Source organism: Acanthochromis polyacanthus, chromosome 2 (assembly GCF_021347895.1).
Source record: "Acanthochromis polyacanthus isolate Apoly-LR-REF ecotype Palm Island chromosome 2, KAUST_Apoly_ChrSc, whole genome shotgun sequence".
NCBI lineage: Eukaryota > Metazoa > Chordata > Actinopteri > Pomacentridae > Acanthochromis > Acanthochromis polyacanthus.
The window spans coordinates 28,021,104-28,033,310 of record NC_067114.1 but is presented as its reverse complement, the minus strand read 5'-3'; the positions used below and the strand labels follow the sequence as shown (position 1 = coordinate 28,033,310).

General features: G+C 39.0%; 1 protein-coding gene across 1 annotated transcript in view; it reads right to left on the bottom strand.

Moving 5' to 3' along the window:
* Positions 1–12,207, bottom strand: part of si:ch211-186j3.6 (neural-cadherin) — a 416,158-nt gene that overhangs the window by 118,760 nt on the left and 285,191 nt on the right. The window contains exon 27 of the mRNA XM_051944931.1: positions 5,031–5,245. Within this exon, the coding sequence (XP_051800891.1) occupies positions 5,031–5,245 (215 nt within the window). The remainder of the gene's footprint in view (positions 1–5,030; positions 5,246–12,207) is intronic.

The following is a 12,207-nucleotide window of genomic DNA, read 5'->3' as shown; positions in this document are numbered from 1 at the left end:
GGTGATGTTGCAGCACAGCAACCTCCATCTCTGAACTGCTGGTACAAACTGATACAGATTTGGAAATGTGAGACTTTACATACCCCCCATACACTGGAAATACGCATGTAATACGCATGGGATAAGTTGGCTGTACGGTCAGAACACGTTAGGTTGAGTACGTTAGACTGTCATTAGAACTACCATCATAATGTTAGCCATTTGTTAGACACACGTCAGACACACGTTCATTATACGCTCCTCTAACGCTAGGTTGCCTGACCCACTCAATTTCAACGTATGAGAAGCGTACTCGACGTACGAGTAACGTACCTTCAGCGTACCTCTAGCGTGTTCAGCGTATGAGGAATGTATGAGGAGCGTAAAATTCATACGTCAGCATACGCTGAGAATTTTTGTGCATGTTCAAAAAATGTTTTGGCCGTCAGCGTACATCAGCGTACAGTGTATCCCTAGCGTGTTTCAGCGTATGTCAGCGTATTCCCAAAAAGTCCATACGTTCCTCAGACGCTGGCTCTATACGCTAGAGTGTGACAGGGCCTTAATAAAGGGGTTGACCCCAGTTAGAATACGGAGGTCTACCAACCAGAAGCTCTTAAAAGATCTGAGATCTTGGTGCAAATAAAAAATAGAGGTGATCAAGATGTTGAAGCTGCTCCTGATGTTTGAAATAGCTTACTTTTTTCCATGTAAGCAATGCTCAGACTTTAGAAACTTTAAAGCTGCTGCTAGGGGACCACCTCTTGTCCTTGGCATTTTATTGAGGTAAAACTTGACAGCCTGACTTCATCTTTTATTATGCTGCAATTTTTTTATTTCTATAGTTTTATTGTCTTCTTTTTATTCCCCATTGTTATTTAGTCATTGTGTGTTTTATGGCCTTCAATTTTAATTGTTTAGCACTTTTGTTCAACTCTTACTGTTTTGATTTTACTTGAAAGAATAAATTAGACTTCGGCTAACAGTATGTGAAGCGTGCTGAACTAACGTCTGTTGTGAAATGGTGCAATAATAATAAAAATGAACTAAAATGAACTGCACTGGAGCACTAATTAGTCTCTGTTCTCTGGTCAAATAAGGATATTCCCATGGACTGTTTGTGTATGCTCTCTAGATGATTTGAACTTGGAAGCATGAGGGTAAATACTATATGAACAATACACAGAAAGCAGCATGTGTGGGACAATAGTGGACCAAAGGATAATTTTTGCTTCAGGGTCTTCCAGGCTAAAACAGCCATGCCTGCTGGAGTTTGCTGTAGTACTGTTGCAATGCTTCAGTCCTCAGCAATTTCATCCAGACCAAGAGCAATGAGCTCTAAACCTTTGAAAATGAGGCCCAAGTTGTAATAAACTGGAACTACATTTTCATGATTGTCAGTGCTAATGCAACATTCAGCAAAGGGATTACGGGGAAGAAGGAACACATATCAGCTGTTTCCATCTGCATCATAATGCTGTTTGGTCCACTGACAGACTTACATACTGTAATATAATAATAAGCTCCAGCACAGCCCAGGCTTTCCGATGGATTTGTTACATGCAGTAGGTCAACCATGAAACAAGTTAATTAGAGCTCTAACTATGTACAGCATGATTCTCATTACACACTGCACAGTGCCTCCACTAACATCTCAACTAACCTCATCTCAAGTCTTTACAACTCAGTCACACACACTGACTGACTTTCAGATGCACACAGAACCTCTGACACGAATAAAAGCCACAGAAATAATCCAGAATTTACACAGAAAACCTGCTCATAACATACACACAAACACATACACAACACTTCAGGCTCTCCAGTCAGACCTCACCTCCTACACATATTACTTTGGCAATGATGGAACAACAACATCTCTCTCAAGAGAGAGGACCAATGCAAGAGAATGGAGTAGCGAGAAAGACAGGGAGGTGTTAGTCTCTCAGATTAAAAAACTAAATATACCAAGATGTACAAGATATCTTGTTCTCGCTTTCCATCTGTCTAAAATGCCCACCTACCACCCTCAGTTCAACAAGCTTTATTGTCTTCATAGCGCAAGAATATTACCACAGCAACAAAAGAAAGGACTATCATTTCCCCACAAGAGCTACAGAGGTAACCCTGATGAAGCTCAGTTCACAACTATTTTCAGATCTCTCTAACTATTCCCAGTGTATATCACAGTGAGTAGCAGAAGTGTGTGTGTGTGTGTGTGTGTGTGTGTGTGTGTGTGTGTGTATGTGTGTGTGTGTGTGTGTGTGTGTGTGTGTGTGTGTGTGTGTGTGTGTGTGTGTGTGTGTGTGTGTGTGTCTATGAATACTTTAGAACATGGCAAATTAATACACAGGCCAATGAACTAATATTTCCAGGGCCATAGCAGTAACTTTCTGTGTCTAGTTTCTTCTGCCCAGTATTTTGTGTTATTATTTTTGAGTGAGTGCATGTTCTCTTCAAGAATCTTTAACTGTTCATCAGTAGGTCTCCTGCTGACTATACTGGACGTGTGGGCTTAAGTGTCCACTGCCTGTGCCATTTAAAATGTCTGTCAATCCCTTCCTGCTTTGTTTAGCTTTTGTTTATTTTTTTGGTTCTACTTGGGGTTAGTCAGCACATTTCTGAGGTCTGAGGACAGATCTCCTTTGTTTATTATTATAGCCTTGTTTCACCTTAAAGTGATATTGCTTCGAGTTATTGTTACTTTCCTGCTTGTGGTAGATAAAAATCTGTCTCACTTTGTTGAGAAAACACTGTTCTGACTTTGATTTATTCCACACGATGGGAACACTACAAAACCTGACATTTCAGTTCTTTCCATTAGTGTTCAAGCTATGTTGTTCATTTAAACTGTATATTTCTGCTTTACATAATGATACCCACATAGACTATTGGCTTTAACTTTGCATGCCCAATTTCACTGTCACCAAATATTATTCTAAAAAAAATGGCAGAGCAAAAGCATCACAAACATTTTAATGAAATATTTAGTTCAAACACCAAGTGGGAACAAGCTGACACTAGACACTAGATGAGCTTTTTCCATTTTCCCTCACCCTCTTGGGAATTTTGTTCTCAGGATTGTAGAGACAAAGCACTGTCAAGCTAACAAGCTTGCTAACAGCAGAGGACCTATTGTGTAAACAGGGAGAATGCATGAAGCACTAAGTTTACATATTACATTACATTTTCAGAAGAAAAACAAAAAAACCTTTAGGTCTGTATTAGTGTCAGTGCCTCTCCACAAAGGTTTCTAGCTCTCCACAGTTATCCCATTGTGTTCACATGCCTGACGAGATATAACAAGATCTGGACCTATCCAAGGGTCTCCTCCCAGTTAGCTGTGCTCTGTAAACCTCTAAAGGAAAGCACCCGAGGGACACCCTAATCAGATACCTGAACCACCTCAGCTGACTCCTTTCAATATGAAGGAACAGCAACTCAACTGTGAGCTGTCTCCCTGAGGCTGAGCTCAGCAACTCCACAGAGAAGGCTTATTGTAGTTTGGATCCGTGATCAGATTTTTTCAGTCACTGCTCACAACTCATGAACATAGGTGAGTGTTTGAATGTAGATTAGTTGGCAGTTGGTAAATGGAGAGCTACCAACACCACAGCAATCCATCCGCAATCCATCTCATGCTTAATTTTCCTGTCATTTGTGAACAAGATCCTGAGACACTGAGACTCTTCCGTATGGGTCAGCAACTCAACCCCAACCCAGAAGCAGCAATACATCGGTTTCCAGCAGAGAACCATGGCTTCATACTTAGAAGTTCCACCCGAGTCACACTAATCACTTCATACTTTGCTGAAAAGTGCTCCAGGGTGTGCTGAAGTTCATAATCTGATAAAGCCAACAGAAACACATAATATGCAAGAAGCAGAGATGAAACTCTGAAGTTTTCAAACCTGACACACTTCATATCCCTGCGGTGGCTTGAGATCCTGTCTATGACATCTCAAGATCAGAGATAGCAGGAAACCTTAGCAAAGTCCAACATCCAACAAAAAATGTTTTTGACTTCTTGCAAAGAATACAAATGCAGTTGTCTCATTTCACTTGTATAAAGACCGCATGACTAACGGCCTCGATTCCCCCTGCTCCTGTGGTACCCCTGACACAGTTGTAGTTACAGGTCTTTAAGTAGTAGTCCACAAAACACATGCGAACTGGATGATCAGACTTCCACAGCCCCCTCAGCAGTTCCAAGGGTAAACAGCTGGAGCAGAATCTGCCACGCTCCTCCAAAATCCAAGGTTTGATATTTCAACCATCTATCCAGAACTTGTTTTATGGCACTTAACCAGGTTGTTTTCTCTTGACTAGATCCTTGCATGTGATGTATTTACTCTCAGATGCATATTACTTTTGGATTTAAAAAAAAAAAAAGTTGCAGTTCCTTTTTTGGCTGCCTGTAGAGCCATTTAGGTCTTTCTCTCTCTTAATTCCCAAAGGAATAAAACCAGCCATCCATTCAGAATTCCAGTTAGGAATCTCATTAAATTCTCATGTACCTCTGGCAACTGAAGATACATCCTAGGTTACAGGTATCTGTTTGTTTAGTATTAAGCTACAGCAGAGATGATACATTCTTTTTTCCATTCTCCTTTATCCTCTCATACTAAATCCCTCCATTTTCTTCCTCAACCAATAATGGCCATAAACTCCTCTTTTATGCTGATGCTTTCATAGCACAAAGTCACATTATTCTTTCATGTATTGTTGAAATGTAACCAGGGGAGTCTGAAAAAAAAAACAGCAAAGCACTAAAGATACATGTGACTTATGCAATGTGAGTATTACTGCCGCTCCTAAAGACTGTGAGGATCCAGTTGAAGGAAACACTGTCATTCCTTTTCTGCCTCTTTATTTGCCATCATACAGAGATCTTGGCCTAATATTAATGTTCTATTCTGAGGACATTCACTTGCTGCTACTGAATTATCAAATTAATAAAAACAAATGTATTTCCCGTCTCAGTTAATTTTTTGAATTGCAGTCAGTTGGGACTTTTAATTTAATAATTTTAAGGTTGAGATGCTTCCTACCTATTGCCATGAAGTCTTCGTGGTCCCAGGCCTGCAGCTGGGCCAAGGGGCCGGTGTACAGCAGCAGTCCATCAGCCACATCCGTGATGAACTCCAGAGACACATGGCTTTCGAAACAAGGCATCATGGGAGGAAACCAGGCATAGCCGTTGCCGTGGAAACTGTGCTTGTTCTGCTGGCATTCAGGCCCCTCGAACTGAGCTGGGCATTGGCACCTTGGGAACAAGAGGAAATCAAGAGTGAAAAATTATAATAAAATGTTTTGGTTTTTTTTTAACATTTAGTAAAGAGATGACAAAGATTTTTGTGCTATTTTGTGAAAATGTGGAGACTTAAAATTACTACTTTAATCCCAGCCACTTACTGATTTTTTCATTTTGCTATTCTTTCAAGCAGTCTATTTTTTTTGCAGTATGTCTGCAGTCAGTGTCTCTAGTTGTTTTCTCCTCTCAGACAGTGCTCCCCTTCAGCTATCTCGCTCTCACTCTGTATGTTTCACTCATGCAGATGCTCTCATTAGTGACAAAACCACAGGGAGAATTCACTACATCACTAGGAAACTCCCCACTTTGTATTTTTACACACTGAAGTGCTCATTTGTTCCATTCTTCCTGTCAAAATTCCTCTCACTTATTCTCTTCCACAGAGTTTCATCCTGAGGTTTACGAATACTTTTCTTTTTTTCTGACTCTTCTTTTTTCAGAATCTGGCCGCATTGTCAAGCACCTTCCATACCATGTGAACTTTTTTGTCCATGATACCCATTTATCTTCCATTCTTCATCACATGTCTAGATTTTTGGAAAACATATACCAAAACTGATAAGAATTCAATTAAAAATAAACCACAAAAACAACAATAAAAAACAATTTTCTACGACACGCGATGCTTTTAACCGTGCAGTTCGTATACACCAGTTATCCAGGTGGCTAAGAAAAATACACAACCAAGAAGCAGGATCAATGAACAAAATGTAAAACAGTTTACTTTTTGTGTCATCTTATTTCCAACAAACTCTCAAAATGTGAATTGTGACTTCTGTCCTTCCTTATTAAGATGTATGTGATTTTCACGAGAAAGTTGTGCATCCTTTCAGCAAAATAAAATAATATAAAAACCTCTTTCAAATCAGCAATTATGAAATTTACAAATTGCACACACAGCCTCCCTTCCAACTATACAAACAAACACAAAGCTCAGAGACACAAGACATTTCTCCAGGGGACTTCTGCTCCTTATAAGTGAGTTTTTCATTGGTTTATTTTTGCTTCCCAAGACATTCTGAGTTTTAGCCTTGTGAATCCTACAAACCCACACAAAGACGCGTATTTGCAGCATCATGTGTATGCATACACACACAAAAACACACGTCTGATTGGTGTTCTGTAGACAGCTCATTTCTCATCCAAATGTTCTGACATTGTCTTGCTCATTTTCCTGCCTCTGCTGTTGTCCAGGATTAAAAGAGGACACAAGAATGCACACACACACACACACACACACACACACACACACACACACACACACACACACACACACACACACACACACACACACACACACACACACACACACACACACACACACAGAGTCAGAAATCATAAAGCTCACATACAATACATGACATTTGTGCAAATAAAGCAGGAACATGTCACATCACTGCCTTGAGACACAGAAGCCTGAGTGGATCAACAAACATACTACAAGAATGCTAATGTAACATGTAGTGCTGCAATACAGAATAAGATGAGAATAGAAACGCATAGATGTGCACTGAGGTTCCAGCCTCTGGATGAATGTTTCCCGTGGCTGCACTACACAGATATTTGAATGCGGATGTGGCTAGGTTTGTCATGTCTATTCTTCTACTGTTTTGTTTCTTAATGTTCAGTAGCTATTAAGATAGCTATTACCAGCTATTGCTGGTAAAAGTGAACATGTGTAAAAAGTTTCAGTCTGTCAAAGCAGGGAGCATGGAGTTCTGGTCAGCATTAATTTGATTATTAGCTTTCCTTGTGCTGCAGTAACTGTATTTTATTTATGCTGACAATGTCTCGATCTGTGGTGCATTACTATTTGTGCTTTGCTCATCTGAAAACTGCTTTATGTATTAAAGTAGAGGTTTTCAACTCATTTTGTTATTTACTTTATATCAGTATAATTTGGAACTACATTTACAAAATAACCCAGACAGTCTAAAGACCCATTGCCTCAGCTCTTAATAGGCAGTGCTGGAAGTAAAACACTCATGCTTTCCACATATGAACAGCAGAGGTATGCATGGTGTAAATTTCATCCTCCCCTCAACTTCATGAGGGAGCTTAGCTTGTAAAGGAGCACCTTGACAAAGTCTTTTGTGACATCACATGACATTCGGCTGGTGCATGTGTATTAAATTTATTAATGTGTTCTATTATCCAACATATAACAGTTGTGTTTGTGGCCCGTGCAGACTGTCCACAATGTAAGTGTGTTGACATGGCATGCATTTATACCGAATCACGTGTAAATTACTCTTAAAAAGGTCTTTTGATCAGTTCATCACTTTTTGGCAAGCCTTTGTTTTGCTAGTGTTAAAATAACCTTTCCCTCCAGGCTCTTATTTTGAAGTCATATTTTTAATGCTACTGGTTTTCATTTTGTAATCATTCCAGCGGCACAGGAAGTGTTTATCAAAGAAGCGGTTTCTTGACATGACGAAGACGCCATGAAAGGTCTGAAAATTACCATAAAGATGAAGGAAAACGGTTCCATGCTGTTGTCTAGCGAAGGATGTGTATAAACTTAGAAGCACCTAGTTGGAATGGGGACAAGCTGTTACGGTGAAGAAATGACTGAAGGACAGAAAGGTGAATTTGTGTTCAAAATAAGGCTGACAGCTGAACGTAAATAAAGGCTTTGTGAAACATCAGGAGATTCGTCATTGTCTGGCTGGGGTTTGCTACATTGCGTGACCTAAATATTGTCGCGGGTGACAGGAATTGATGGGACAATTTAATCAATTATTCCCTGTATGATTTCCAATGGATAAATCACAGTCATTTTGTAGTAGGATCGCAATCATGTGATCGTCAGAGGGTAACTGACACCGTGTTCACCTTATAGTTACAGCAACGCTGTGCCAGCAGCTTTATCTGGCAATGGGAAATCCCGAACACAGTCGTGGTTCCAGACAAGAAGCTGGATCAGTGTGAAAATCTAATCACTTGGTCCTTGTGTCATTTCTGACTTTCCCTGAAAATTTCATCCAAATCCATTGAGTAATGTTTCACACAGACAGACAGACAGATTCACACACGTACGACAATTGTCACATAACTCGGTCGTTCCTTGGCAGAGTAATAAAGTTCTTACTATCGTAGCGATCACAGAGCTGGTTGCTAAAACTGAACTGTTGTGCTGCAATGCACCATTTAAGTTTGGGGTGTTGGAGATCTAAATGTGATTATTGTGGTTCATATTAGTGTTACAGTGTTATTAGTGTCTGTGGTTTATTTTGTTTTTATGGCTTGGGGAAGTTAGCTTAGTGAAATGTTATGTTGTTGTGACCATGAGTGTGAAGTGTAGTGTGTTTGATGTCTTCCTGCAATTTTTCCTATTCCTATCCTTAGAAATGCTTTATAACTGTTTTTCTTAATTAGTAATATGTCACAAGCAATTAATAAATTGAGCAATGCATGATTTGAGTCTTGGTACACAGTAATGGAATGGTCTAGCATGTGCTCACATCACAGATGAGACCAGGATATGAATTTAATAAGCGTGACCTCCCCTACAAACCTGATTTGTGGAATTTTGCAGGGCCTCTAAAATATTGACAAAAGACTATTTTTACATTTCTAATATTCTTATCTTCATTATCATGGATCATGCGTAAAATTAGCCTATTATTGATGTATGTTTCATGCATGAGGATGATTTATTACTAATTCATTTTAATAAAGATACCAGCATGCCTGCTGCTCTTGCCATCACCACTGAAGCGTGACAATGCAAATTCAAAAACGTTACTCACTTAAACAGACTACAAAAAAGCTATGCTTCCTCTGTTTTGTTGTTCTTCTTATACATACTGTTTGTAATAGAAATAATTATTTCTAAAAGCTAAACCAAGTGCTTTATAAAAGGTTCTGTCACTTTTGATAATGAAAATGTGAGAAAAAAAAAGAGCTCCCCGAAAGTGTAGTTTGCCAACTGGATGACTAAATAATCGCTATTTTTTTCCACATAATTAAAAAAGATACTGAATCTTTTTTTTTTTAAAACACAGACAAACAAAGAAGACCTTAATATTTCATCTTTTTTTTAAATAAAAACAAATGACTAAAAAGAGAGCACCAAGGAGTTGGTATTTTCTCAGGTCACTTCCTCGTTTGAGTGACGGATCCTTGATAAGCATATGATCGTCATCATAACAGTTACAATTCAGTCTTTTTATAGTTTCGAGGTGTTTTTTCATCATTTTTGCTTCTTACACTGTTTCAAAGTGAGACAATTTCAGATAGAAAACACAATGTATATGTCCAGCAATTTTCAAGCACCAACAAGAGATAACACATAAACATGCTTTCCATACCTTCATATTTGACTTGTAGCCATTTAATGATGACGTTTATGTTGTTTGAACCTGCCTTAAGACTCAGACGTTGTATGTATGTATGAGTGTGTATGATTACAGGCACCAGGAGAACATTCTGTATTTCCATTTTGGTAATGTCACCCTAATTCTCGAGACACAAGACAATCTGAGACATAGTTTTAGTCACAATTGCAAAGCCCTCCAATCCTCTTAAGGCAGCTTTGTTTTGCTCACTCGTTGTCTGCTGGGAATTATGTTTGTTAACATTGGGCCGGGAGCTATAATCCCACCCCTCCCCTCCTCAACCCCCTCTCTCCCCAAATCTCATTATTAATCCCAGTGCCACGATTATCTGCATGTTCTTCCTTCAATCTTGTACCGTAATCTGTTTGTGTGTGTTTGAATGTGTTGGGGTCAAATCTGAAAGCCTCTGAAGCAGAAAACTATCCTACAGCAGTTGTATTTCTTATTAACTCTTATCTTATCTGCATGTGTTATTGCTTCCCCCCCCCCCCCGTCACTTCTCTTCTCCCACAGTTTTTCTTTTTTCTACCAATCTTTCCTTTTTTTCCCTTTATAGTCCTCTTGTCTCCTTTCTCGTCTTGTGCCTCGTCTTCAGTTTTCCTGTTACTATTTTATTCCTATTTCTCATCAGCATTTTTTCTCTACTACTTCCTTTATTTTCTCTATTTCTGACATCCCATGCCTTGCCTACTCTCCACTACTGAACCTTGAAGAATCACACAGCAGATGTTACGGAGGAGTGCGATTGAAAATGTGACAGTAATATAGCATCTGTTTCTCTGGGTTTGACAACTTCACCTGCTTTACTTTGTTCTCTCCCTGTCATCTATTTGGAAGATACTTCACAAAGAAACATTTCCTGCACTTCCATTCTGGCCCACATCCACGTTTCATAAAATAGAAGTGGCATGCAATATTTTAGAGACAGCAATTTATCATTCCCAGTTTTAAGCCAAAGTCACTGTTTTACATTATGTAACAACAGCACAAAATGAAATACCATTTTCATCAGAACAAAAATTCTCCATTCTCTAAATCATGTTATTTTGTTGTGCTACACATTTTTATCAGCAGCTTACCAACTGAAACCAGAGATAAACAATGTATTTTAAAAATTCTGAAAGTAATAAATAAATGTAATATCTCAGCTAAAATGTAAAACCAGTTTAGATTTGCAATATTAAAATACGGGCCACAGTAGGAACTCAGTGCAACAAGTCAGTTCACCTTTCATTACTTCAAATCTTAATTTCTTCAATGCTTCATACATCCGCCTTTGTTTTTAACCCACTGGATCCCCTTCAGCACTGAGGATATCAGTGTTGTACAAAATTCGAGACAGATGTTCTGCCATTCTTCAAAGACTTTTCAATTTTCTATTTGAGCTGCTCTTTGCTGGAGGGTGTTTCTTGCTCTGCCCTTTTCTTTAAAATATCCAAAAGGTTTTCTATTGGATTTAAGTCAGGCAACATACTTGTCCAGGGCATAGTTTCACTTTTGTCTTTTTTTAGAAACTCTTGTGGGATTTTTGTAGTGGCACTGGATCAAGTCATGATGGAACATCAGTTCTGCTAAAGCTTCTGCAGAGTGCCAGCCATCTTGTCAACCACTATTTTGGTTCATCTGTGGGTATTCATAGTGCCACCTATAGATGTCAACACCTTTTGTGCTTATGCAGCCCTATATCATCACATTCCCACTTACATGCTTCACTGTCGTAGTCCTGATCAGATTCAAGTCAATCATGTTGGATCCAAAGATGCCATCATGCCACGTCTAACCATTTTCCTTCCAGTTTTCAGAGTTCAGTTTTGCAAGTAACAAAATCTCTACAGATTCATTTTAAGAGAACAAACACTGCAGCTCAGATTTGTAGTGCTATGGCTCCCTTTAATTCCTGCAGCAACTGTGTTCCCACTATTTCTAATTGGTCACCAGTCGTTCTGAATCCTTTTCCATCTTTGAGAAGTCTGACAATCAGAAGTCCTCTAGCAACTCTGTTCAATGTGGGGTCATGATGCAGACATCAGACAGACACAATCCACAGGTCCAAGCTGAGAAAGCCCTGGTGTTCACAGATCATTTTGTGAGCAAATTTGTGCATTATGGCTAATTAGAAATCATCAGCCTACTCAGTTTAATTTTGTTATTTACCTTTCTAACTCTTGTTCTAAGTCAATAATCGCAGATGTATCAACATTTGTTTTGAGCTTCTACTTCCAGGACTGCATTTTCAGCATAGAAAATCTATTTTGGAAACGGGATACAAGTTTAAGTGATTTCATCTTTAATTGATAATTAGCAATAAGTGATTAATTATTTCATAGGAGTGTACACACTGATGCTGTACACAGTACATTATCTTGATCACAGTGTGCTCAAGCCTGAAACATATATTTTGCATCCCAGTGTGAACGTATGTCCCTTTACAATTTCCCATAATCTCAGTCTGTTGGCTGTCAAATGCTGATGAGTAAATGAAGATGGAATTATCCACGATTAATGCATTACCTCGGAAAAACCTCTGTAAGTCCACGGAACATGTTGAAAGAGCACAAACTCTGAGTGAAGGAG